The 27,285-nt window shown below is 44.4% G+C and overlaps 1 protein-coding gene across 1 annotated transcript; it reads left to right on the top strand.

Moving 5' to 3' along the window:
- The first annotated feature begins 4,766 nt into the window (after positions 1-4,766).
- Positions 4,767-7,820, top strand: LOC127302176 (uncharacterized). The gene is made up of 5 exons (XM_051332579.2): positions 4,767-5,209; positions 5,292-5,481; positions 5,571-5,732; positions 6,446-6,509; positions 7,269-7,820. The coding sequence occupies exons 1-5, from the start codon at positions 5,039-5,041 to the stop codon at positions 7,456-7,458; spliced, it is 777 nt and encodes a 258-aa protein (XP_051188539.1). The 5' UTR covers positions 4,767-5,038; the 3' UTR covers positions 7,459-7,820.
- Positions 7,821-27,285: the final 19,465 nt, after the last annotated feature.

Raw genomic sequence — 27,285 nt, 5'->3', positions numbered from 1 at the left:
GTCACCACCGTGTCCGCCGCCTGCAACGCCGCCATTTGGGCGTGGTAGTGGGCCCTGTCCCTAGCCGCCTCCGCTACCGCTTCATCCCTGGCGGCGATGGCGTTCGCCAGCTCCCGGTTCTGCTCGACCCACGCGGGAGAAGGGCCCCTCCGCTAGAGTGAATCCAGATCGGAGCACATGTACCCCAAGCCATGGCGACTGCATAGCTGTGGGCTTCCTCCTCCGCTGCCCAAACCTGACGCCGCAGGGCGTCCCCAGCTAGGGTCTCAAAGGAATCGAGAAGAACCCGCTGGTCGCCGGCGCACTCGAAGCGGCTGGCCCTGTCCCACGCGCGCGAAACGCCGGCGAAACGCGCCAATGTGTTGGGCAAGCGCGGGAGCGACCGTCGTCGCGCGGGAACCTGTAATCGCCGGCGGCAGGCCTCGACGAGACGTTAAACATAACAACCTTGACGCTGTCTCCGCAAAAACAATGCGTCCGCACCGCTGGGGATACCCCGACGCAAACGATCGTCCTGGGCCGCATGACGTTCGCAGGCCGACGCAAACGGACACAACCGGACATTTTGGACTCCGAAATGCGTCGGCCCGTTGGAGATGCTCTTACATACTTTCGGTTTACGAGATCATCTTCATTCGTGCCCCATACAACGTCTGGCGCAACCGAGTTTGGTCATATATGAAGACCCGCCGGCTAGGATGGCCGAATGGGGGCCGGTTAACTTTTAGCCTCAACCTCATAAAGAAAATTTTAAATTTTAAATTTGGTAATAAACATGCTGTGGTGGCACGCTCGGCCTCCTACCACTCGTTTGTCTCCTGGAACGAGGCTCGCTCGGCGATCTGCTGGCCCGGGTACTCCTCCACGGCCCGCACACCTGCAGGGCGCTCGTCCGGCTCCTGCTTCACCAGCGCTAGCGGGGGGGGGGGAGGGGGAGGAGTACGGTGAGTGCCGAGAGGGGGGAAGGAGGAAGAGCGTGATGAAAACAAAGCAGCCTGGCGGCGTGCGTCCCACCTCCCTCCCTAGCCGCGCACGGTCAAGAGTGGATGTATCATCAACGGTGGGTTGTTCCTGTCCGCGATGTAGTGGAGGACCCATGTGAGGGTCCTCCCAGGCGAACTCTACCACCGTTGCCGCCCCATCGAGTTGTTGTTCCCCGACAGTGGGCCATCACCGTCGTAAATCGTGATCCGGTTGTTGCCCTTTGCGTGGAAGAAGGTTGTCCAACTGATGTTGTTGTCCATGCGATGTGCTAAGTTGCATACCCATTATTGCTAAGTTGTATAACAACTAATGCTAAGTTGCATACCCAATCATGAACTTATTTCAAGAAATGGAAGCAACTGTAACATGCACCAAATTCAATTTAGTGGGCTATGTCTGCAACTAAAACACCACCAGCAACAAGTCACTTTATAAACCCAAGTTGCATCCACTTACCAACTAGGTTGTAACTGAAAAAAGTAAATTTGTATGCATGTTGAAACAAGCAAGCACCGGCCATATCTGCGCTGCTCGAGCTGGATTTGTACATGCAAATTGTTTCTTCATACATATGCTAAGTTGTTTTTGCTAGCGGTACAATTGGATACACACATAAGCAAAGTTTGTATGTTGCACATGATAAACAGTTATCTCACACGTGTTTTAAGTCGTGTTTGTATATAGTAAATTATTGCATCACATATGTGCTAAGTTGCGTGCTCATTATTGTTAAGTTGTATACAAACCAATGCTAAGTTGCATACCCATCCGTGAACTTATTTCAAGAAGTGGAAACAACTATATCACACACCAAATTCAACTCAGCGGCGGTATGGCTGCAATAAATCACCACAAGCAATAAGTTGCTTTTTCTCCCAAGTTGCATCCATTAACAAACTAGGTTGTAACTGAAACAAAGCAAATTTTTATGCATGTTGAAACAAGCAAGCACCGACCACATCCGCGCTGATCGGGCTGGAGTTGTACATGCAAATTGTTGTACATGCAAATTGTTTCTTCACACATATGCTAAGTTGTTTTTTGCTAGCGGTATAATTGGATGCACACATAAGCTAAGTTGTATCTTGCACACGATAAATAATTATCTCACACATTTGTTAATTCGTGTCAGTATACAATAAATTATTGCTTCACACTTGTGCCAAGTTGCGTACCCATTATTGCTAAGTTGTATACCAACTAACCTAAGTTGCATACCCCATCCGTGAACTTATTTCAAGAAGTGGAAACAAATATAGAACATCACCAAATTCAACTTAGTAGGGGTATGGTTGCAATTAAAACATCACAAGCAACAATTCGCTCTTTTGTCCCAAGTTACATACATTTACCAACTAGGTTGCATTTGAAACAAATCAAATTTGTATGCATGTTGAAACAAGCAAGCACTAGCCACATCCGCGCTTGTTGAGTTGGAGTTGAGCATGCAAATTGTTTCTTCATACATGTGGTAAGTTGATTTTTGCTAAATGTATATTTGGATCCACACATAAGCTAAATTTTATGTTTCACACATAAACAGTTTTCTCACGCATTTGTTAAGTCATTTTGTATATAATAAATTATTGCCTCACACATGTGCTAAGTTGCGTACCCATTATTTCTAAGTTGTATACTAACTAATGCTAAGTTGCATATCTCATCAATGAACTTGTTTCAAGAAGTGGAAGCAACTATAGCATGCACCAAATTCAACTCAGTGGGGTTACAGCTGAAATTAAAACACCACCAACAACAAGTCTCTTTTTATCCCAAGTTGCATTCATTTACCAACTAGGTTGTAACCGAAACAAAGCAAGTTTATATACATGTTTAAACTAGCAAGCACTGGCCACATCCGCGCTTGTAAAGTAGCATACCATTGTTGTAAAGTTGCTTACCGTTGTGTCTAAGTTGCACAATGGTTCTTACAAAGTTCTATATTCGTTGCTATTAAGTTGTCTACCTCGAAAATAAAGTGTGTTTTCGCTGCCACATCTACACTGATCGAGGTGGAATTGTACCTCGCGGCAGTGGCCACGAAGTAAACAAGTTATTTATTCACTCATGTGCTAAGTTATACTACCTCCGTCCCAAGGAATAAGGCACACGCGTATTCCAAGACGAACTTTGACCATAAAAATTGAGCAACAAAATCTTGATTATATTATATGTAATTAGTATCGTTAGATTTGTATTGAAAAGCACTTTCTAATGATGTTAATTTTATACAAATAATCTTTATATATTTAAAGTAATGCTTAGTCAAACGAAAAGCACGTAAAACGAGGGTGCCTTATTCCTTGAATCGGAGGTAGTATATCTTTATCTATTGTATAATTGGTTTCGCAGATGAGCTAAGTTGTATTTTGTATATAACTAACTATTATGCGATAAGTTGTACGATAATTTGCATCAGATAATAAATTATTGTTTCACAAACGTGCTAAGTTGTTTGTGCGAGAATACATTATCGTAATCAGAGAGTGCCTAAGTTGCAATTTGCAAACATCAAATTTTCTTCCAGAGGACAATTTCAAAACGAATGGCCTACAAACTGTGAACACATCAACCCCACGTTGTCAGTAAAAGTAATGGATTGCAGATGTGTGGGGGTCACTTTTCACTGATTTTTTTTTTCCACTTTTCCTTTCTCTTTCCTCATCCTTCTCCCGTCAATTTCTACCCCAACGAGGACAAGAGAGCTTGTCGGCACCGGCCATCCCATCCAGCCCAGGGCCCTGGCGCTGGCGGCTCCCTGCGCGTAGCCGCGCGAGCTTCGCCCCCTTGTCCTCCGCCGTCGCGTGAGCTGTGCCCCCTGTGCCCGCCCCAATTCTCCTCCACACGAACTAGCGGCCGCGCCGTTTCCCAGGCCGTGGCCGCCTCCCAGGACGTGCCCACCTCGTCCAGGCGCTAGTCGCAGTAGATCCTACACGGGACGCGATCCAGATTCACGGACGGCTCCACCTCGCCGGAGGCCCGGAGGGAGGCACTGGATTGTGAATGCATGTGAGGTCGGGAAGGAGCTCACCGGGTCGTCCACGGGTTAGAGAAAGGTGGCTCGCGGCGCGAACCGCGAAGGTTGGGAGAGGATGCGCACGACGTCGGGGAGTGCGCTGCTCTTCGTCGGCGCTCAGGACGAAAGGGGATTGGCCGGTGCTCGTCGACGCCGTGCGCCGTTTCTGGAAATCACCTGATTGGCGCGTGGACTTTTCGTTTGTCCAACTTTCTATTTTCCGGTGAAGGCTCGACTTGACTAACCGGCCTCCGGAGGCTGCCTAGTCGCGTCCATAAAAGTATAACGGGTTGGCCCGTCGATGGTGTTGTAAAAAGCGACCCATGCGGCCTAAATCGTTGGAAGTTGGGCTACCTCCTACAACGTATGTAGCCGGCCGAGACACAGTGAAGGCTACGTCGCCCGAGATTATACCTAGACATTGTTCGGGCTAGGCTAGGCTTCGGGGCGAGCCTAACAAAGCCCGATGCAAAAAAAACCTGACCCAGGTTTAGCCCGGCTTGTCCGGTGAGGCTAAAATTTCAGCCAAAGCTTGGCCCATCACATCAAATACCTACGGAGCCTCGGGCCGAGCCCTCTTCCCTATTTGACATATTTCCCAAGCCTGACCTGGCCCAACCAACAGGCCTAAATCTTCTGCCCAGGCCCGGCTCGAAAGAATGCTCAGGCTGGCCCAAACCTGGGAATTTCGGTCCGGGCCGGGCCGGGCTTCCCATGCCCAAGTGTCCCCGTACCCGGGACTGCAGCGGCTTCTCCGCACGAGCAACCTGCTGCTGAGCCGGTGTCCCCAACCTGTATTCCCCGCCGCCTCAGCCCCAGCTCCAGCCAAAAACGGGTCGCCGCCGACGCCGCCGCCGTTTCTCTCAGCACCTTTGACTCTCCTGGCGCTCCTCCCATACAAGTACCACCCCCAAAATCCTATCCTTCGTCCCTGCATATTCCCCACAAATCTCCCAAGGGAAGCTGGTTCTCGACGTCACTCCGCCGCCAGTGTATCCGTACTCTCCTCGTTCCAAGAAGGAGGAGCCTGCAGCCGGCATGGTTACTCTAAGGTGCGGTGGAGGCGCCGCCGCCTACCTGGTGGCCCAGAGAATAACGTCACCTCAGAACGGAGATGGCCGCAGCACCGTCCTTTCCGTGCGCGCCGGGATTGGGGAGCTTCCCATCAGGGCTTCTTCGTCACCGTCCTCACCGTCTCCACGGACAGTTGTAAGTGTTTCCCAAGGATTCGTTTTTGTTAATCCCATTATCATTTCGGATGGTTCCTAAACTGCGGCCTTCCACTTCTCAGCGCTGTTACGCTGGCCCTTCTCCTCGCGTGAAGAGGCGTTGCTTCCAGAACAGGGGAGTGCCTGAGGGATGGGAGGCGTTGAAGGCGGCGGCCGCCGACATGTTCCGGCCCCTGCGCCTCAACCTGTCTGACATGCGCTCCATCAACACGGTGTACGACCTCACGGACTACCAGATTGGGATGCTCTATGGTGTGCTTCCGTTGTCCCCTCAAACGATTCTGATATGTCGTTTCATAAGGTTAAGGTCGACTGCTGAACCAGCGTGTCTTTCTCTGCAGGTGCGATTGCTGGATGCATTGGCTGCCACCAGCTGTGGAAGGCGGCCCCTCCTATCTTTGTTGATGCTGCACTTGGTTACATCATTTACAAGCTCAGCGTCATTGCCTCGGAGCTGCATCGGCAGCGCAAATCCAACAGTTTGATTACCCGACTGCAATTTGGTATTGACTTTTTAAACTGAACTAACACTGATGAGTGACTCACTATTTTGGTACGGCTGGGTGGGGAATTACTTGCTGTGTTATGTCATTCTTGTACCTATACACATATACATAAATTCAATTTAACATCTTTTAGGTAATGCACTTATGTGCTGCAACTGAATTCCAGAAAACAAATGTTATTTTTTACATGATAAGCCTCCTAGAACTTTGGAAATACTCCCTCTGTTTTATATCATTAGGCGTTTTGGCAAACAAAATTGGTTTGCCAAAACGTCTTACAATATGGAACAGAGGAGTACTAATCTAGTTACATCTGGAAAGAAGTTGGATTCTACCAAGATCCCATGGTTACTGAACTTGACTCAATATGCTTATCCTCCATAGTATGAATGAATCATGATTCCCAGTATTCTTGTATGGAGCAAAAGTCAAAGTGAAAAAAAGTTGCCACTTATTTATCTCATTTGAAATTAGGTCTCTGCATTACAAAATTATGGTGCAAATTCTATATTAAGTTCAGTTTATTTTGACTCTTCAAATAATAGTTACTATTATGGAATATATCAAATTCACGAGCATGCTGAAATTGTGATGCATGTCCACTTTTGCAGATCACATGCCATTTTGCTTTGTTGTTTGTAATTATTTAATCTATCTTTTCTCATTAAGTCATTATTCTTTTTTCTTATTGAATGAAATTTTCAATGCAGGGTTCATACTTTTCATGGTCCTCAAGGATTTCCATAAAAAATACGTACTTCTCGATGCTATTAGGTCAGTGTGCATTGTAAAACTTTTTTTTTTTGCTAATTAAGAGTACCAGCTTTACAGTGTCTGATATCCTTCACTAATTGTGAACTGTCGTCACAGAACTAGTTAGTGTGGTAGCTGCATCTACTATAACCAGATAACAGTTCATCAATAGTTAGTGTTGCAGACTTACACTAGAGTAGACAATATGTAACCATCCCTGCTCCATCTGTAATTAATAATGGACACAGGATTTAACTATAATATTGAAAGTATTATGCTGACAAGTAGGATATTTGGAGATGCACGGTTATGTTGAAAGTATTATACTGACAAGTATGTTATTTGGAGCAAGACTACTGTTCTGGAAAAATATTGTTGGGAAACTAGAATTATAGATATTATAGATATTACATGTACAGGGCAGGATTTTCTCCTTAGGAAGAAGACAATGGCTACTCCTGGACTCCGCAATTACTTTTTCTTTACCAAATTTCTCCAGCTTCCACGGGGATGTGTTACTCTATTACTTTTTTTTGCGGGTAGTGTTACTCTATTACATGGTCACTTCTAGCTAAAAGAGAATAATTTTAGGTACCTTTTTTCAAAACTGGGTAATGAGATAGTTCACAATGAATGGACTAGTATAGCAATATTGAAGGTGTGTGTTGCTTGACTGAATGATACTATATAGCCTTTGTTACACATGCTTTGACTGTTCTTACCCATCTTGTCATTATTTTGATTTATCTAGTGTTTAACTAAAATGATATTTCATGGTAGGATGCCACTTTTCCTTCTGTACCTTGGTGCATTCATGTTTGACGTGGTGGGATTGAAGAAGTATGGGAGGCGTATTCTGATTTCTTTTGTTAATCTACTGAAAAGGAGAGGTGGAATTGAAGAGATATTCAGGATTGTGTGGTGGCGTGGCTACGTTTCTCCATATGATGACTACTTTGGCCAGAGATAAGCCCTGGGGGTCTCTATTCTGAGGTTTCCATGAAAAATTCATGTAAGCCACATGTGGAAGTTCTGGAAGTTATTCAAAAAATATCAAATGTAGGGGAGATGTTACATAAACCTGTGACATGGTGACTTCCGGCCTATCTTGGACCAGCCACCAAGCAAGCTCTTGGGCTGGAGAGCTAAATTGCTTACCAAAGGAGGCAAATTGGTAATTGTGAAATTGGTAATGTCTCCAGCACCTATTCACATTGTCCTGGCGGTTGATCTTGGACAAGTTCGTGAAGGGTGTGTTTCTCTGTTCGATCCAGCATCTGCTTTGTTTGGTGCTTGTTTCTCGGACTATCACATGTTTCGCTTGAGACGTGGTTGGAACGATTCTGTGCGAGTCTTTTGATGCTGCAGCTTTCCATAGACTTGTCTTCTGGATTGGTGACACTCTTGCTTGCTGTTTGAGGGCGGAAATCAGTGATGAGGAACTACCTGTGATAGGTCCAATCATGTAACTTATCGGCGCAGCAGTTCTTAATGGTCTTGTTCTGTTGTCAGAGGTTGTGTGATGTGCTTATATTTTGTTGTTTCTTGTGTTCGCGAAGCCATCTTTTGTGCGGATATCCATTTTGACTCACCGTGCATATGAACCCATTGCGTGAAAATATATTTTAGAATGTCAAAAAATTCTAAAATAAAATTTTGTATGTATATTTAGACATTCTATGGTCGCAGATAAGTTTAAAACAAATTATGTTCCGTGTAAAAAGGATAAAATTTGAGGTTCCAACATGACTATTTACAAACAATTTTCTCCTTTTTATGCATGCCATGTAAAATGTTCCTTTTTTTTTCTTCCGAAAACTTGTGTGCGAATGTAGAATGTCTATGTACACATGAAATTTTATTTCATAATCTTTTAAGATTTTGAAATTTATTTTCTCGTCCTATTTTTCATAATAGATTCATATGAGCCAAAATACCACCTTCTCTTTTGGATCGTTGCTATAATATGCTATCTTGACTCTTGAGTTCGAGAATACATTGAAACGTCTGTTTAACGTGAGCTGTCTACCGTGGTCTTGAGCGATGGATCGCACGCAGGTGGTGCATTTCTTGAAGCTCATCCACTGTGTTATAAAAGCGACAAGCAAATAACGAAGAACGAAACAAGAACGCACGCAGGGGATACAAGATTTAACGTGGAAAACCCCTTCCAACACAGAAGGGGAAAAAACCACGGGCGCCAGCCAGCAAAACTTCACTATATCGGAGGTGTTTACAAACGCCGTGGGTTATCTTATAATCTGATCAACCCTAGCCGGCAGCTTACAAGATGTATATATAGGCGGTGCCAACGATCCGTACCGTACCGCGGGGGGCTGCCGCCCCCCGCACCCCCCTTCGCAGGCGTCCCTGCAGGGCACGACGTATGGGCTAATTTCTGACTCCGCTACGCTTCGGCCCAAGCCTCCGGCGAACGGGCCTCGCTCCGCTCGTCAGAAGTTAGCCTCCCTTTAGTATATGAATTTGGATCACAATACAACACACTGCGGCTTCCGACATACGTCCTTCCGCCTAGCCATGGTATTTTCAGGCTGAAGGGCAGCCTGTTTGAGTTTCAGTGACCCTGCCGACTTATCTTCAACCTTCAACCAATGGTGCTGTTGCGGAGACAGGGTATCTTGTAAGGACATTTGCTTCGTCTTCCTCCGTTCAGTGGTGACGTTGCGGCGAGCACATTGAGCCAAGTGATTTCGTCCCGGCTCCATTTGTGCCTCCGGTTCTTTGATCGGTTGCAAGAATCGAGGAAAAAGACCACATTGCAATTTCAGGTGAGACCATGCAACCAAACGCGCCTTTGGAGTTGGGTTGCACCACGTTGTAAAGGGGTTTTGGGCTTCGGATCGCGGCCACGCGTATATAAAACACTTCCTATATCTCGTCTCGTTACGATTCCACGAGCGTGAGTACCTAACCTCCACCCGGTATCGTAACCAATGGCGATGGCGGCGCTGACCTTCACGTCTTCCGGGCTTTCTCCCCTCGCAGTCGCGGGCGCCGCCTCGCGCGTCACCACGCCGCACCGCGCGTTCCTGCGCATCGCTGCCGCCGTCCGCACGCCGCCGCCGGCAGTACCACTGGTGAGCATATAGCCATATACCCACCGCGGCTTAATTTCTTCTGCTGGCTCCAGCAGCTAGCTAATTAACAGCCGCAAGGTGTGCTTTTCCGTTCGCAGCGCTGCATTCACAACCATGCCGACTTCGTCGCCCCCCTAAGCAGAGTGCACGTCCAGGCGGCGCCTGACATGATGGAGGTGCACGTCCTCGCAGCGTCTGACAATATGGAGGTTCAGCCGGCGGCGTCTCGCATGATGGAGGTGCATGTCCCGGCGGCGCCTGGTATGACGGAGGTGCACATCCCCACTGCGCCTGACAAGATGGAGGTTCAGGCGCCGCCGCCTGGCCTGACGGAGGTGCACGTCCCGGAGGCGTCTGACATGAGGAAAGTGCACGGGCCGGCAAACGTGAACGTGCACGGTCCAGCGGCTACGGCGCTCAAGGACATGATCGCCGGCGCGTTCCGTCCCCTCCTGGACAACTTCCACCAGCTCCGCTCCCTCTGTACAGTCTTCGACACCGAGGACTACCACATCGGCATGCCCTACGGTATATATTCCACACACGCATTATTACGTAGTATAGTACAAGTTTCTCCTTGATTATCTTTACACATACAATCCGTCGAGCAGGTGCGCTTATAGCAAGCGTCGCGTGCTACCAGCTGTGGAAGATGGACCCTTCGACGTTCCTGGACGCTGTGCTCGGCTACGCCTTTTACAAGCTCAGCGTCGTGTCGTCGCAGGTCCGGAAGCAGGGCTACTCCAACGACATCATCGCCCGGATCAAATTCGGTAAGTATATATCACCGATTTATCTAGCTCGGCCATGCCAGTCAACGGTACCGGGATTACTGATTTTAATGTCCTCTCTACAGGTCTTATCCTCATTTGGGCTGTCAAGGATTTCCACAAAGCACTCCCGCTAGAATACATCACGTATGTATGCTACAAAAGCTTGAAACGTTTTCAACATTGTTCCATATATGCATGTCTCTGATTGCTAGTATAGTTAACATGGTTGTGTGATGCAGGTACCCAGTTTGGTTTATCTACCTCACAACATTCATCTATGACATGGCCGGTTTGAAGAACGATGCCAGATTGATTTTCATTTACTGGTATCAGCAACTACTGCAGCAACTATGCAGACTACTTAACTAGTCCTCCATCGTGTGTGATTTTACAAATAATAGTGGGCAGTTTTAACCGTGCAATACGGTTGCTCGTGTACATCCCCTGGAATTAATAAGGACACTACTGTACTCCACATGTAGTAATCAAGAAGGTTTCCTTATTACTTGCACTCTACGTCCTAATAACAAAGCACCAACTAGTAGCAGATGTGGCCGGAATGTCAATCTTCGATCCATATGATACAAATCATCCGACTGATGTCAATAGAAATGACCTAGCGAAGCTAACAAAACTGCCCGTCTCACATATGTTGTCCAAATAAGGTCCTAATACAAAGCAGCAACGAGTTGCGGATGTGGCCGGAATGTCGATCTTCGATCCATATGATACAAATCAGCCAACTGTGATGTCAATAGAAATGACCTAGAGAACCTAACAAAACTGCCCGTCTCGCATAGGTTGTCCAAATAAGGTCCTCTCACATCAGATAAACCAGTAACTACTTGAAGAATGCAGATAAGATGTCGACTATCTCAGCTAAGACCTTGTAAATCTTCATGCTGTTAAACGAGCTAGACTTGTAAACGTGTAGTATACAGTTTAGATATTTGTGTGTGCGTGTTTATCTTGTTTCCACCGGCCATATTGATAAGGCTATGAGTGGTTAGACTAGATTCTTCTAGAGTCCTCCTTTGTAACAAACTTGATGTAAATCCTTTTGAGGTTGTTGGTTAAACCTCCTATATAAACACGCACGGTGTGCCTCGGAGAGGTAACACACCTTTACCCAAAATATCACATGGTATCAGAGCACGGTACCTCCTAAACACATCTAGCGCAAAAACCCTTCTGAGATCGATCTACTCGACGGTCTCCAACCCCACGAAACCATGGCCACACCATCCTCCAACCAAAACCCTTCCGATCGTTCCACCTTCGGGACGGCCGTGACCGAGAGGCTCGGCAAAAGCAATTTCATCCTCTGGCAGACCCAGGTGCTGCCGGCCGTGAAGGGTGCCCGCCTCATGGGTTACCTTGATGGCTCCACCGAGGCGCCCGATGAGGAGATCAGCGTCAAGAAAGGTGAGGAAGTCATCACCGAGACCAACCCGGCCTACGAGGACTGGGAGGCGCAGGACCAGAAGGTCCTCAGCTTTCTCGTGAGTTCTCTCTCACGGGAAGTACTTCCCTACGCCGCTGGAGTAAAGACGGCGGCCGAGCTCTGGGAAATCATCCAGGGCATGTACGCGGCAAGGTCGCGTGCACACACCACCAACACCCGCATCGCCCTTGCATCTGCAGAAAAGGGCAACAAGTCCATGGGTGAGTACGTCACCATGATGAAAACGCTGGAGAACGAGATGATCTCCACCGGGAAGACCCTCGAAGACGAAGACATGGTCTCCTACATCCTCGCCGGTCTGAAGGACGACTGCTACACCGGCCTCGTCGCTGCCATCCTCGCCAGGACCGAGCCAATCACTGTAAGCAAACTTTATTCGCAGCTGTTATCTTATGAAAGCCGCCAGCAGATGCTCCGTGGTGTCTCGCAATCCTCTGCCAACGCTGCCATGCGCGGCGGGCGCGGTCGCTTTGGTGGTCGTGGAGGAGGTGGTCGCGGCTATCAAGGCCGTGGCAACCCACAAGATGGTGGCAACAGTGGCCAAAACGGCTACAATGGCGGCAACAATGGTCGTGGCCGTGGCAACTACAACAACAATGGCCGCGGTCGCGGCAATGGCAGTGGGGGCAACGGTCGTGGAGATCGTCCTTGCTGCCAAGTCTGCTACGTCCAAGGACACGTTGCCAGCGATTGCTGGTACCGCTTCGACCCCGACTTTGTCCCTAGAGAGAGGACTGCCGCCAACGTCAACAATGGTGGCCACTACAACAACAACGGCGGCTGGGTCATGGACACCGGCGCCACCGACCACATCACCAGCGAGCTAGAGAGGCTCCACGCACATGAACGCTACCATGGCAATGACCAAATCCATGCTGCCAATGGCGCAGGTATGAACATTACTCACATTGGTGAAACTATTATTCCAACTCATGATCAAAATCTCCATCTAAAAGATGTCCTTGTTCTCGAACCTAGCAAAAGTCTTATATCTGCTCATCGATTAACTAATGACAATCATGCTTTCGTTGAGATTCACCCTGAATTCTTTTGTGTTAAGGACAAGGTCACGAGGACGGTTCTGCTTGATGGACCGTGCAACGATGGTCTCTATCCTCTTCCCGAGTCATCCACCTCATCATCCACATCCAAGCAAGCTTATGGAGTCTTCAAGCCATCCCATCATAGATGGCATAGTCGTTTAGGCCACCCGGCCTCTTCCATAGTTCCACGAGTCATTAGTGAGAATAAACTTCCATGTTCTAGAGAAAATAATGAGATGGTGTGTGAGGCTTGCCTCAAGGCAAAGAGTCATCAATTGCCTTACTCTAGATCCACTAGTGTATCACATCATCCCCTAGATTTAATCTTTTCAGATGTATGGGGCCCTGCCCCCGACTCTTTTGGTCGCAAGAATTATTATGTTAGCTTTATTGATGATTTCAACAAATTTACATGGATCTATTTGATCAAATCTCGTTCTGAAGTTTTTGCCATTTTTCATCAATTTCAATCACTTGTTGAACGGCGTTTTGGTCGGAAAATTATAACCGTCCAATCTGATTGGGGAGGTGAATATGAGAGATTGAATTCCTTTTTAAACAAATTGGCATCACTCACCATGTCTCTTGTCCTCATGCCCATCAACAGAATGGCTCAGCTGAAAGAAAGCATCGACACATTGTCGAAGTAGGGTTATCCCTCCTTGCTCAAGCATCCATGCCACTCAAATATTGGGATGAAGCCTTCATTGCAGCGGTATATCTAATCAATCGTGTTCCCACCAAACTTCTTAAATTTTCAACTCCATTGGAGGTCCTTGAGAAAATCAAACCTGATTATCAGTCCATGCGCATTTTTGGATGCGCCTGCTACCCAAACCTTCGTCCTTTCATTGCAAGAAAATTAGAATACCGCTCAGTGCAATGTGCATTTTTAGGATATAGCAATCTCCACAAAGGATTCAAGTGTCTTGATATCAATTCTGGACGCTTATATATATCTCGTGATGTCGTTTTTGATGAAACAATCTTTTCTTTTGCCAATTTACATTCCAATGCTGGCATGCGTCTCTCTCAAGAGATTCTGCTATTACCTTCCCAACTTCTTAATCCTGACCAGTTTGATCATGGGGGTGAAAATAGTGCTGATCCAACTGTGACTAATGCTTCAATCAATCCTGCTAATAGTGCATGCGAGTTTACAGAAAACAGGGAAGAAAACGAAGAAGAAAACGGAGAAGAAATTGGAGCAGATTTGGTGCAAAACACCGAGCTGGAGCGTGATCGCATGTGCGCTGTGCGACACGGCACAGAAGCCCAGGGTCAGTAGGATTCTGCTGCGTCACACGCGGGAAATGCGTCGCCAACCGCGTCGCCGCCACGACCCGGCGATCGGCGCAACCAATCATCGCGCGCCACATCGGCCCGGGCGAGCAGGACGAATCACGTCATCGCCACTGGTGGACCCCGCCCACGTGAGCCAATGGCTTCGGCCAGATCCTCTGCGGCTCGCGGCGGGTCTTCCTCACGCCACACGGAGGATTCCAGATCGGATGCGCCCACCAGCGATCACGAGGAGGATTCGCAGCGCAATCCCGAGGGGAACCCTGCTGCTCCGATAGGGTCAGGTTCAGGGGCTGCGTCAGGCGCGTCAGGCCCAGGATCTTTTGCTCCAGCCTCAGGTAGCGAGCTTCATGTGCAGCGAATGAGTACAAGACTGCAGACAGGTAAAATACAACCTCGCCAATACAAAAAATAGGGTAAAATTTGCCAACCTCACTTCTTCAGGAGAGCCAAATAATTTAGATGAAGCTCTAGCAAATAAGAATTGGAGGAATGCTATGAACGAAGAATACCTAGCCCTTATAGAAAATAAAACTTGGCATCTAGTTCCACCGCAGCAAGCTGGCAAGAATATCATAGACTCCAAGTGGGTTTATAAGATCAAACATAAAGCTGATGGTAGCATAGTGATACGCGTACAGCACGCGTCCGTTGGGAACACCAAGAGGAAGGTGTGATGCGTACATCGGTAAGTTTTCCCTCAGTAAGAAACCAAGGTTTATCGAACCAGTAGGAGCCAAGAAGCACGTTGAAGGTTGATGGCGGCGAAGTGTAGTGCGGCGCAACACCAGGGATTCCGGCGCCAACGTGGAACCTGCACAACACAACCAAATTACTTTGCCCCAACGTGACAGTGAGTTTGTCAATCTCACCGGCTTGCTGTAACAAATGATTAGATGTATAGTGTGGATGATAATTGTTTGCAGAAAACAGTAGAACAAGTATTGCAGTAGATTGTATTTGATGTAAAAGAATGGACCGGGGTCCACAGTTCACTAGAGGCGTCTCTCCGATTAGAATAAGCATGTTGGGTGAACAAATTACAGTTGGGCAATTGACAAATAAAGAGGGCATGACCATGCACATACATGTTATGATGAGTATAGTGAGATTTAATTGGGCATTACGACAAAGTACATAGACCGCTATCCAGCATGCATCTATGCCTAAAAAGTCCACCTTCAGGTTATCATCCGAACCCCTTCCAGTATTAAGTTGCAAACAACAGACAATTGCATTAAGTATGGTGCGTAATGTAATCAACAACTACATCCTTGGACATAGCATCGATGTTTTATCCCTAGTGGCAACAGCACATCCACAACCTTAGAACTTTCTGTCCATGTCCCAGATTTAATGGAGGCATGAACCCACTATCGAGCATAAATACTCCCTCTTGGAGTTACTAGCAAAAACTTGGCCAGAGCCTCTACTAATAACGGAGAGCATGCAAGATCATAAACAACACATAGATAATAGATTGATAATCAACATAGCATAGTATTCTCTATTCATCGGATCCCAACAAATACAACATGTAGCATTACAGATAGATGATCTTGATCATGTTAGGCAGCTCACAAGATCCAACAATGAAGCACAATTAGGAGAAGACGACCATCTAGCTACTGCTATGGACCCATAGTCCAGGGGTGAACTACTCACTCATCACTCTAGAGGCGACCATGGCGGTGAAGAGTCCTCCGGGAGACGATTCCCCTCTCCGGCAGGGTGCCGGAGGCGATCTCCTGAATCCCCCGAGATGGGATTGGCGGCGGCGGCGTCTCTGCAAGGTTTTCTGTATCGTGGCTCTCGGTACTGGAGTTATTATCGATGAAGGCTTAAGTAGGCGGAGGAGATAGGTCAGGGGGCGCCACGAGGGCCCCACACAACAGGCCGGCGCGGCCAGGGCTTGGGCCGCGCCGCCCTAGCGTGTGGGCGCCTCGTCGCCCCACTTCGTTTCCTCCCCGGTGTTCTGGAAGCTTCGTGGAAAAATAAGATCCTGGGCGTTGATTTCGTCCAATTCCGAGAATATTTCCTTACTAGGATTTCTGAAATCAAAAACAGCAGAAACAAAGAATCGGCTCTTCGGCATCTCGTTAATAGGTTAGTGCCGGAAAATGCATAAATATGACATAAAGTATGCATAAAACATGTAGGTATCATCAATAAAGTGGCATGGAACATAAGAAATTATCGATACGTTGGAGACGTATCAGCATCCCCAAGCTTAGTTCCTGCTCGTCCCGAGTAGGTAAACGATAACAAAGATAATTTCTGAAGTGACATGCCATCATAATCTTGATCATACTATTGTAAGCACATGTAATGAATGCAGCGATTCGAAGCAATGGTAAATGACATGAGTAAACAATTGAATCATATAGCAAAGACTTTTCATGAATAGTACTTTCAAGACAAGCATCAATAAGTCTTGCATAAGAGTTAACTCATAAAGCAATAAATTCAAAGTAAAGGCATTGAAGCAACACAAAGGAAGATTAAGTTTCAGCGGTTGCTTTCAACTTATAACATGTATATCTCATGGATATTGTCAATGTAAAGTAATATAACAAGTGCAATATGCAAGTATGTAGGAATCAATGCACTGTTCACACAAGTGTTTGCTTCTTGAGATGGAGAGAAATAGGTGAACTGACTCAACATAAAAGTAAAAGAAAGGCCCTTCGCAGAGGGAAGCATTGATTGCTATATTTGTGCTAGAGCTTTGATTTTGAAAACAAGAAACAATTTTGTCAACGGTAGTAATAAAGCATATGCATCATGTAAATTATATCCTACAAGTTGCAAGCCTCATGCATAGTATACTAATAGTGCCCGCACCTTCTCCTAATTAGCTCGGATTACCTGGATTATCATCGCAATACATATGTTTTAACCAAGTGTCACAAAGGGGTACCTCTATGCCGCATGTACAAAGGTCTAAGGAGAAAGCTCGCATTGGATTTCTCGCTTTTGATTATTCTCAACTTAGACATCCATACCGAGACAACATAGACAACAGATAATGGACTCCTCTTTAATGCTTAAGCATTCAACAACAATTAATTTTCTCATATGAGATTGAGGATAATTGTCCAAAACTGAAACTTCCACCATGAATCATGGCTTTAGTTAGCGGCCCAATGTTCTTCTCTAATAGTATGCATGCTCTAACCATTCAACTAGTGGTAAATCGCCCTTACTTCAGACAAGATGGACATGCATAGCAACTCACATGATATTCAACAAAGAGTAGTTGATGGCGTCCCCAGGAACATGGTTATCGCTCAACAAGCAACTTAATAAGAGATAAAGTGCATAAGTACATATTCAATACCACAATAGTTTTTAGGCTATTTGTCCCATGAGCTATGTATTGCAAAGGTAGAGGATAGAAATTTAAAGGTAGCACTCAAGAAATTTACTTTGGAATGGCTGAGAAATACCATGTAGTAGGTAGGTATGGTGGACTCAGATGGCATAGTGGTTGGCTCAAGGATTTTGGATGCATGAGAAGTATTCCCTCTCGATACAAGGTTTAGGCTAGCAAGGTTATTAGAAACAAACACAAGGATGAAGCGGTACAGCAAAACTCACATAAAAGACACATTGTAAACATTATAAGACTCTACATCGTCTTCCTTGTTGTTCGGCCCTTACTAGAAATTATCTAGACCTTAGAGAGACCAATTATGCAAAACAAATTTTAGCAAGCTCTATGTATTTCTTCATTAATAGGTGCAAATTATATGATGCAAGAGCTTAAACATGAGCACAACAATTGCCAAGTATCAAATTATTCAAGATATTCTACCAATTACTACATGTAGCATTTCCCGTTTCCAACCATATAACAATTTAATGAAGCAGATTCAACCTTCGCCATGAATACTATGAGTAAAGCCTAAGGACATATTTGTCCATATGCAACAGCGGAGCGTGTCTCTCTCCCACACAATGAATGATAGGATCCATTTTATTCAAACAAAAAAAAACAAAAACAAACCGACGCTCCAAGCAAAGTACATAAGATGTGACGGAATAAAAATATAGTTTCAGTAGAGGAACCTGATAATGTTGTCGATGAAGAAGGGGATGCCTTGGGCATCCCCAAGCTTAGACGCTTGAGTCTTCTTGAAATATGCAGGGGTGAACCACCGGGGCATCCCCAAGCTTAGAGCTTTCACTCTCCTTGATCATATTGTATCATCCTCCTCTCTTGATCCTTGAAAACTTCCTCCACACCAAACTCAAAACAACTCATTAGAGGGTTAGTGCACAATCAAAATTCACATGTTCAGAGGTGACATAATCATTCTTAACACTTCTGGACATTGGACAAAGCTACTCAAAGTTAATGGAATAGAAAAATCCATCAAGCATAGCAAAACAGACAATGCGAAATAAAAGGCAGAATCTGTCAAAATAGAACAGTTCGTAAAGATGAATTTCTAAGAGGCACCAGACTTGCTCAAATGAAAATGCTCAAATTGAATGAAAGTTGAGTACATATCTGAGGATCACTCAAGAAAATTAGCATAATTTTCTGAGTTACCTTCAGAGAATTAGGCCCAAATTCGTGACAGCAAAGAAATCTGTTTCTGCGCAGTAATCCAAATCTAGTATGGACCTTACTATCAACGACTTTACTTGGCACAAAAATGCAACAAAATAAGATAAGGAGAGGTTGCTACAGTAGTAACAACTTCCAAGACTCAAATATAAAATAAAAGTGCAGTAGTAAAATCATGGATTGTCTCCCGTAAGAGCTTTTCTTTAACGCCTTTCAGCTAGGCGCAGAAAGTGTGTATCAAGTATTATCAAGAGACGAAGCATCAACATCATAATTTGTTCTAATGATAGAATAAAAATGTAACTTCATTCTCTTTCTAGGGAAGTGTTCCATACCTTTCTTGAGAGGAAATTGATATTTTATATTACCTTCCTTCATATCAATGATAGCACCAACAGTTCGAAGAAAAGGTCTTCCCAATATAATGGGACAAGATGCATTGCATTCAATATCCAAGACAACAAAATAAACGGGGACAAGGTTATTGTTAACGGTATTGCGAACATTATCAACTCTCCCCAAAGGTTTCTTTGTAGAGTTATCAGCGAGATTAACATCCAAATAACAATTTTTCAATGGTGGCAAGTCAAGCATATTATAGATTTTTCTAGGCATAACGGAAATACTTGCACCAAGATCACATAAGGCATTACAATCAAAGTCATTGACCTTCATCTTAATGATGGGCTCCCAACCATCCTCTAGCTTCCTAGGAATAGAAGCTTCGCGTTCTAGTTTCTCTTCTCTAGCTTTTATGAGAGCATTTGTAATATGTTTTGTGAAAGCCAAATTTATAGCACTAGCATTAGGACTCTTAGCAAGTTTTTGTAAGAACTTTATAACTTCAGAGATGTGGCAATCATAAAAATCCAAACCATTATAATCTAAACCAATGGGATCATTATCCCCAATGTTGGAAAAAAAATTCAGCAGTTTTATCACAGGCAGTTTCAGCAGTTTTAGCAGTTTCGGGCAGTTTTTCACGCTTTGCATTAGAAGTGGAAACATTGCCAACACCAATTCTTTTACCATTAATAGTAGGAGGTGCAGCAACATGTGAAGCATTAGCATTGCTAGTGGTGGTAATAGTCCAAACTTTAGCTATATTATCTTCTTTAGCATTTTCTTCTTTCTCCCACCTAGCACGCAATTCGGCCATCAATCTTATATTCTCATTAATTCTAACTTAAATGGCATTTGCTGTAATAACAATTTTATTATTATTATTTTCATTAGGCATAACTTTCGATTTTAAAAGATCAACATCAGCAGCAAGACTATCGACTTTAGAAGCAAGTATATCAATTTTCCCAAACTTTTCTTCAACAGATTTGTTAAAAGCAGTTTGTGTACTAATAAATTCTTTAAGAATGGCTTCAAGTCCAGGGGGTGTGTTCCTATTATTGTTGTAAGAATTCCCATAAGAATTACCATAGCCGTTACCATTATTATAAGGATATGGCCTATAGTTGTTACTAGAATTGTTCCGATAAGCATTGTTGTTGAAATTATTATTTTTAATGAAGTTTACATCAACATGTTCTTCTTGAGCAACCAATGAAGCTAACGGAACATTATTAGGATCAACATTAGTCCTACCATTCACAAGCATAGACATAATAGCATCAATCTTATCACTCAAGGAAGAGGTTTCTTCAGCAGAATTTACCTTCTTACCTTGTGGAGCTCTTTCCGTGTGCCATTCAGAGTAATTAATCATCATATTATCAAGAAGCTTTGTTGCGTCGCCTAGAGTGATGGACATAAAGGTACCTCCAGCAGCTGAATCCAATAGGTTCCGCGAAGAAAAATTCAGTCCTGCATAAAAGGTTTGGATGATCATCCAAGTAGTCAGTCCATGGGTTGGGCAATTTTTAACCAAAGATTTCATTCTTTCCCATGCTTGGGCAACATGCTCATTATCCAATTGTTTAAAATTCATTATGCTAATTCTCAAAGATATAATTTTAGCAGGAGGATAATATCTACCAATAAAAGGATCCTCGCATTTAGTCCATGAATCAATACTATTCTTAGGCAGAGATAGCAACCAATCTCTAGCTCTTCCTCTTAATGAGAAAGGAAACAATTTTAATTTTATAATGTCACCATCTACATCCTTATACTTTTGCATTTCACATAGTTCAACAAAATTATTAAGATGGGCAGCAGCATCATCAGAACTAACACCAGAAAATTGCTCTCGCATAACAAGATTCAGTAAAGCAGGTTTAATTTCAAAAAATTTTGCTGTAGTAGCAGGTGGAGCAATAGGTGTGCATAAGAAATCATTATTATTTGTGGTTGTGAAGTCACACAACTTAGTATTTTTAGGAGTACCCATTTTAGCAACAGTAAATAAAGCAAACTAGATAAAATAAATGCAAGTAACTAATTTTTTTGTGTTTTTGATATAGCAAACAAGATAGCAAATAAAGTAAAGCTAGAAACTAATTTTTTTGTATTTTGATTTAGTGCAGCAAACAAGAAAGTAAATAAAGTAAAGCAAGACAAAAACAAAGTAAAGAGATTGGATGTGGAGACTCCCCTTGCAGCGTGTCTTGATCTCCCCGGCAACGGCGCCAGAAATTTAGCTGGCGTGTAGTTGACGTGGGAGTTAGAGATCTTTGTGGTGTAACTTTTCTTCAGATCCCCGGCAACGGCGCCAGAAATTTAGCTTGACACGCGTACAGCACGCGTCCGTTGGGAACCTCAAGAGGAAGGTGTGATGCGTACAGCGGCAAGTTTTCCCTCAGTAAGAAACCAAGGTTTATCGAACCAGTAGGAGCCAAGAAGCACGTTGAAGGTTGATGGCGGCGAAATGTAGTGCGGCGCAACACCAGGGATTCTGGCGCCAACGTGGAACCTGCACAACACAACCAAATTACTTTGCCCCAACGTGACAGTGAGGTTGTCAATCTCACCGGCTTGCTGTAACAAAGGATTAGATGTATAGTGTGGATGATGATTGTTTGCAGAAAACAGTAGAACAAGTATTGCAGTAGATTGTATTCGATGTAAAAGAATGGACCGGGGTCCACAGTTCACTAGAGGCGTATCTCCGATAAGAATAAGCATGTTGGGTGAACAAATTACAGTTGGGCAATTGACAAATAAAGAGGGCATGACCATGCACATACATGTTATGATGAGTATAGTGAGATTTAATTGGGCATTACGACAAAGTACATAGACCGCTATCCAGCATGCATCTATGCCTAAAAAGTCCACCTTCAGGTTATCATCCAAACCCCTTCCAGTATTAAGTTGCAAACAACAGACAATTGCATTAAGTATGGTGCGTAATGTAATCAACAACTACATCCTTGGACATAGCATCGATGTTTTATCCCTAGTGGAAACAACACATCCACAACCTTAGAACTTTCTGTCACTGTCCCAGATTTAATGGAGGCATGAACCCACTATCGAGCATAAATACTCCCTCTTGGAGTTACTAGCAAAAACTTGGCCAGAGCCTCTACTAATAACGGAGAGCATGCAAGATCATAAACAACACATAGATAATAGATTGATAATCAACATAGCATATTCATCGGATCCCAACAAACACAACATGTAGCATTACAGATAGATGATCTTGATCATGTTAGGCAGCTCACAGGATCCAACAATGAAGCACAATTAGGAGAAGACGACCATCTAGCTACTGTTATGGACCCATAGTCCAAGGGTGAACTACTCACTCATCACTCCGGAGGCGACCATGGCGGTGAAGAGTCCTCCGGGAGATGATTCCCCTCTCCGGCAGGGTGCCGGAGGCGATCTCCTGAATCCCCGAGATGGGATTGGCGGCGGCGGCGTCTCTAGAAAGTTTTCCGTATCGTGGCTCTCGGTACTGGAGTTATTATCGACGAAGGCTTAAGTAGGCGGAGGAGATAGGTCAGGGGGCGCCACGAGGGCCCCACACAATAGGCCGGCGCGGCCATGGCTTGGGCCGCGCCGCCCTAGCGTGTGGGCGCCTCGTCGCCCCACTTTGTTTCCTCCCCGGTGTTCTGGAAGCTTCCTGGAAAAATAAGATCCTGGGCGTTGATTTCGTCCAATTCCGAGAATATTTCCTTACTAGGATTTCTGAAACCAAAAACAGCAGAGAACAGCAACTGGCTCTTCGACATCTCGTTAATAGATTAGTGCCGGAAAATGCATAAATATGATAGAAAGTATGCATAAAACATGTAGGTATCATCAATAAAGTGGCATGAAACATAAGAAATTATCGATACGTTGGAGACGTATCACATAGATAGATATAAAGCTAGGCTAGTTGCTAAAGGATTTAAACAAAGATATGGCATAGACTATGAGGACACTTTTAGTCCCGTAGTCAAGGCAGCTACTATTCGTCTTGTGTTGTCTATTGCTGTATCCAGGGGGTGGAATCTTCGCCAGCTAGATGTGAAGAACGCGTTTTTGCATGGTGTTCTGGAGGAAGATGTTTATATGAGGCAACCACCAGGCTATGAAGTTAAAGGGAAGTCTCAATACATCAGCAAACTTGACAAGGCCTTGTATGGCTTGAAACAAGCCCCTCGAGCATGGTTCGCAAGGCTAAGTACAAAATTACAAGCTCTTGGATTCTTTCCTTCCAAGGCAGATACATCGTTATTCTTTTACTCCAAGGGGAATATTACTATATTTGTGCTTATCTATGTTAATGCCATAATTGTTGCTAGTTCCTGTCACAAGGCAACATCAGCTCTTCTTAAGGATCTTCAAGTGGAGTTTGCTTTGAAGGATCTTGGAGATGTTCACTACTTTCTTGGCATTGAAGTTAAGAAGACAAAAGATGAATTGCTTCTAACACAAGAGAAATATACCAAAGATATTCTGAAAAGAGTAGGTATGTTACAATGCAAACCTACAAGCACGCCAATGTCCACAAGTGAAAAGCTTTCTGCTCATGAAGGAACCCCCTAGAGGTAGAGGATTCCACAAGATACAAGAGTATAGTTGGTGCTTTACAATACTTGACACTCACAAGACCAGATATTTCATTTCCTGTTAATAAAGTTTGTCAATTCCTTCATGCACCAACTACATCACATTGGACTGCTGTTAAAAGAATCTTGAGATATCTCAAGGACACATCTAGTCTTGGGTTGAGATTCAGCAAGTCGCCTTCTATGCTTGTAAGTGCTTTTTCAGATGCTGACTGAGCAGGTTGTCCAGATGATAGAAGGTCAACAGGAGGCTTTGCAGTTTTTCTTAGACCAAATCTAATATCATGGAGTGCAAGAAAACAAGCCACTATGTCAAGATCTAGCACAGAAGCAGAATATAAATCACTTGCAAATGCCACGGCTGAAGTAATGTGGATACAGACTCTTCTTTGTGAATTAAGGATACCTCATCCTCCTTCAGCACGGTTGTGGTGTGACAATATGGGTGCAACATACCTTTCAGCAAATCCTGTCTTCCATGCTAGGACTAAACATATTGAAGTGGACTACCACTTTGTTCGAGAGCGAGTAGCTCGGAAATTGTTGGACATAAAGTTTATTCTCACTGGAGATCAAGTTGCAGATGGGTTCACAAAACCACTTTCAGTTCGTCAGCTCGAAGCCTTCAGAAACAATCTCAACTTAGACAGTTGTGATCGAGGGGGTGTGTTAAACGAGCTAGACTTGTAAACGTGTAGTATACAGTTTAGATATTTGTGTGTGCGTGTTTATCTTGTTTCCACCGGCCATATTGATAAGGCTATGAGTGGTTAGACTAGATTCTTCTAGAGTCCTCCTTTGTAACAAACTTGATGTAAATCCTTTTGAGGTTGTTGGTTAAACCTCCTATATAAACACGCACGGTGTGCCTCGGAGAGGTAACACACCTTTACCCAAAATATCACACATGCTACCGTCACAGACCTTGAGCATAAAAGCAAGCTTGCTATGATCCTTCGATGCTAGATATCCAGCAAGTAGCCCCAATGACAGAAGAATGAACTTTAACACGACCATTCCCTTATCAACTACAAGTAAGGTCGAGTTAGTTATAACCAAATAAATAAAAGAAGAAATCTAGTAAGCCTGCACATACGCACGTCTCATAAATTTACTAATGTAAATTAGATCTAATAATGGGACCCATCTGAAAACTGAATTAAAATTGACGATACAATAAGTATCTCGATTTGTGGGTGTTTACTATGTATCTTAAATCTATCTTCTAAATAACAATTCATAGCTGAACTTACTCCTGCCCAACAACCCAAGCTAAACCCTGAAATGCACGTTTGTCAAAATTCAGTAAATGGTTCTCGTTCGATTATTCATTGAGTTTTGTATCTTGAAAACTGCACGGTTTCCTTCTTTAAGGAGGAGAAAACATGATGCTTTGGTTGTATTAGAGAAGTGTGAAAAAGATTGACGGTTGCAATGTTATTGGAATGGATGGCAAAGCTGTAATGCTTATATAAATAACAAGGCTTTTGATGGCGAAACAAAAAACTACAGTGGATGATGTGTCGTGAGCACACACTATGCATATAAATAATAACACTTTCACAAGTAAAAAAATGCCTATGAATATGAGCACAATCCTAATCATCCTCCTCCACGGCAGGTGGCAATATTTGCTTTTTGAGCACATGCAAAGTATTTGAACCGATAACGCTTTCGCAAGAAAAAAATGCCTATGAATATGAGCACAATCCTAATCATCCTTCTCCACGGCAGGTGGCAATATTTGCTTTTTGAGCACATGCAAAGTATTTGAACCGATAACGCTTTCACAAGTAAAAAATGCCTATGAATATGAGCACAATCCTAATCATCCTCCTCCACGGCAGGTGCCAATATTGGCTTTTTGAGCACATGCAAAGTATTTGAACCGCACCTTTGGGTGGTGGAACCAAGCGCCCGTTCTTCTGTAGAATTAGACAGCACAGGCTAATCTTCGCGAGTTTGCCCAAGTTAGGAACGCCTGCTTGTAACAAATAGTTAGCAGCATAAGAATACAAAAACATTTACAGTTAAAATCAGAGAAACATTTGTACAGCTTGTAAACAGAGAAAAACTGAATATTCTTCAGCAAAAAATGTACAGGGCTGGAGATTACTAACCAAAACTGAGCCCTTACGTGCTCCTTCTCTTTGTGGTAAACACAATCTTATATGGCTGCTATGGAAAAACAGAACAGCTCTCAAACTTGGCAAGCTATTCTTAAGGGCATACCACCATTTTCTTATTTTCAGTTCCTAATTCCTTTGAGAAGAATATTGCTAGTAAGCATTAGTGGTAAAAGAATTCCGTTTGTAATATCCTATCCTTCACCTGGCGAAATACTGAACTTCGACTGTGGAATCAAAAGCGTTTAGATTTATCATATGTTGGATAAAATACTCAGCTAGTATTCTGTGTTCCTTTCCCTTTTATCTGACTATTCTACGAAAAAATGAGTAAAAGAATAGTTATATGATGTTAAGATGATACATCAGCTTTTCTTATATAATTGCTTTCATGCAACTGCAGATTCAACAGGTTGAAAAATATCATTTCTTATGCTGGTACAAAGCATATATTATTTATCTTCTACACTGCACATCTGCACCCAGGTGATGTAACTACTGCTATGATTGTTCCCTAACTTCTACGGAGTAGTAACTATTGTCAGGTGCTATATTAAATCGTCCATATGTCTCCAAATAAGTGCCATAATTTGGGTATACTAGAAGCTGTTGAAATATTGGGCCCACTTTTAGTGGTCCAAATTAGATTTCAGTTTTTCCTATAAATCTGAAAGCTCACATAGTGGCAGCCTTGTGAGTTTGAGCCCAAGTTGGTGGCAGCTCACTAGGGAGTGGCAAGAGGTGGGAAGTTTAGTCCCACATGGAAAGTTGGGAGGAAGTTAGACCACCTTATAAGGTGGGTTGTTCCACCACTAGTAAGTGAGTGAGAATAGGAGTGCTACACGCGCTCGCTCGTCACGACACGTCACGTCACGACGCGCGCGCCGCGCTCGTGGTGAGTGGTGAGTGGATTGAGCCTCGAGCCGAGACTTTACTTACTTTTTGCAGCTCAGGAAAACGAACAGAGTCCTAGACGGACGCGTCGCAGTTAGTCGGTTCGGGTCGCTCCCGGATCGTGAGCTATCTGTAACCGACTCGAAACGTTCGTGCGACGTGGGTGTGGCCCACGTTGCCTAGGGTTTCCCGAGCCTATATAATCTACTGCCCGGCTACCGCAGAAACATATCTAATATACGAGTTAGGGTTTCCACCTCTCTCTGCTTGCGCCGCCATCGTAGTCTACTCCATCCCGCGCGCCGACGTGCATCGGCGAACGGGAGAGCAGGTCTCCGGAACCGCTCGTCCTTGCGATCCTGTACGGGAGAGGGCGAATTAGGTTTTTGGGAAGCGCTCTGCGCGACTGCTCAAGCTCTTCATCACGGGTCGCCTTCCGTCCAAGTCGGGCGGTGCTGCCTACCGTCGTCTTCAACGCCGTCTACTACGACCCGTCGTCCCCGTCATCAACAACGTTGTCATCAACAACGTTACTGCTGCAACATCGTCTGCTACACCT

This window comes from Lolium perenne, chromosome 5 (assembly GCF_019359855.2).
Source record: "Lolium perenne isolate Kyuss_39 chromosome 5, Kyuss_2.0, whole genome shotgun sequence".
NCBI lineage: Eukaryota > Viridiplantae > Streptophyta > Magnoliopsida > Poales > Poaceae > Lolium > Lolium perenne.
This window is presented reverse-complemented; position numbering and strand designations above follow the sequence as displayed.

Bases quoted from the DNA above. Each gene is read 5' to 3' on its own strand.
- LOC127302176 (XM_051332579.2), top strand. From the start codon at position 5,039: ATGGTTACTCTAAGGTGCGGTGGAGGCGCCGCCGCCTACCTGGTGGCC. The intron at 5,733-6,445 runs GTATTGACTTTT...TTTTCAATGCAG, and splicing joins GATTACCCGACTGCAATTTG to GGTTCATACTTTTCATGGTC. The intron at 6,510-7,268 runs GTCAGTGTGCAT...ATTTCATGGTAG, and splicing joins GTACTTCTCGATGCTATTAG to GATGCCACTTTTCCTTCTGT.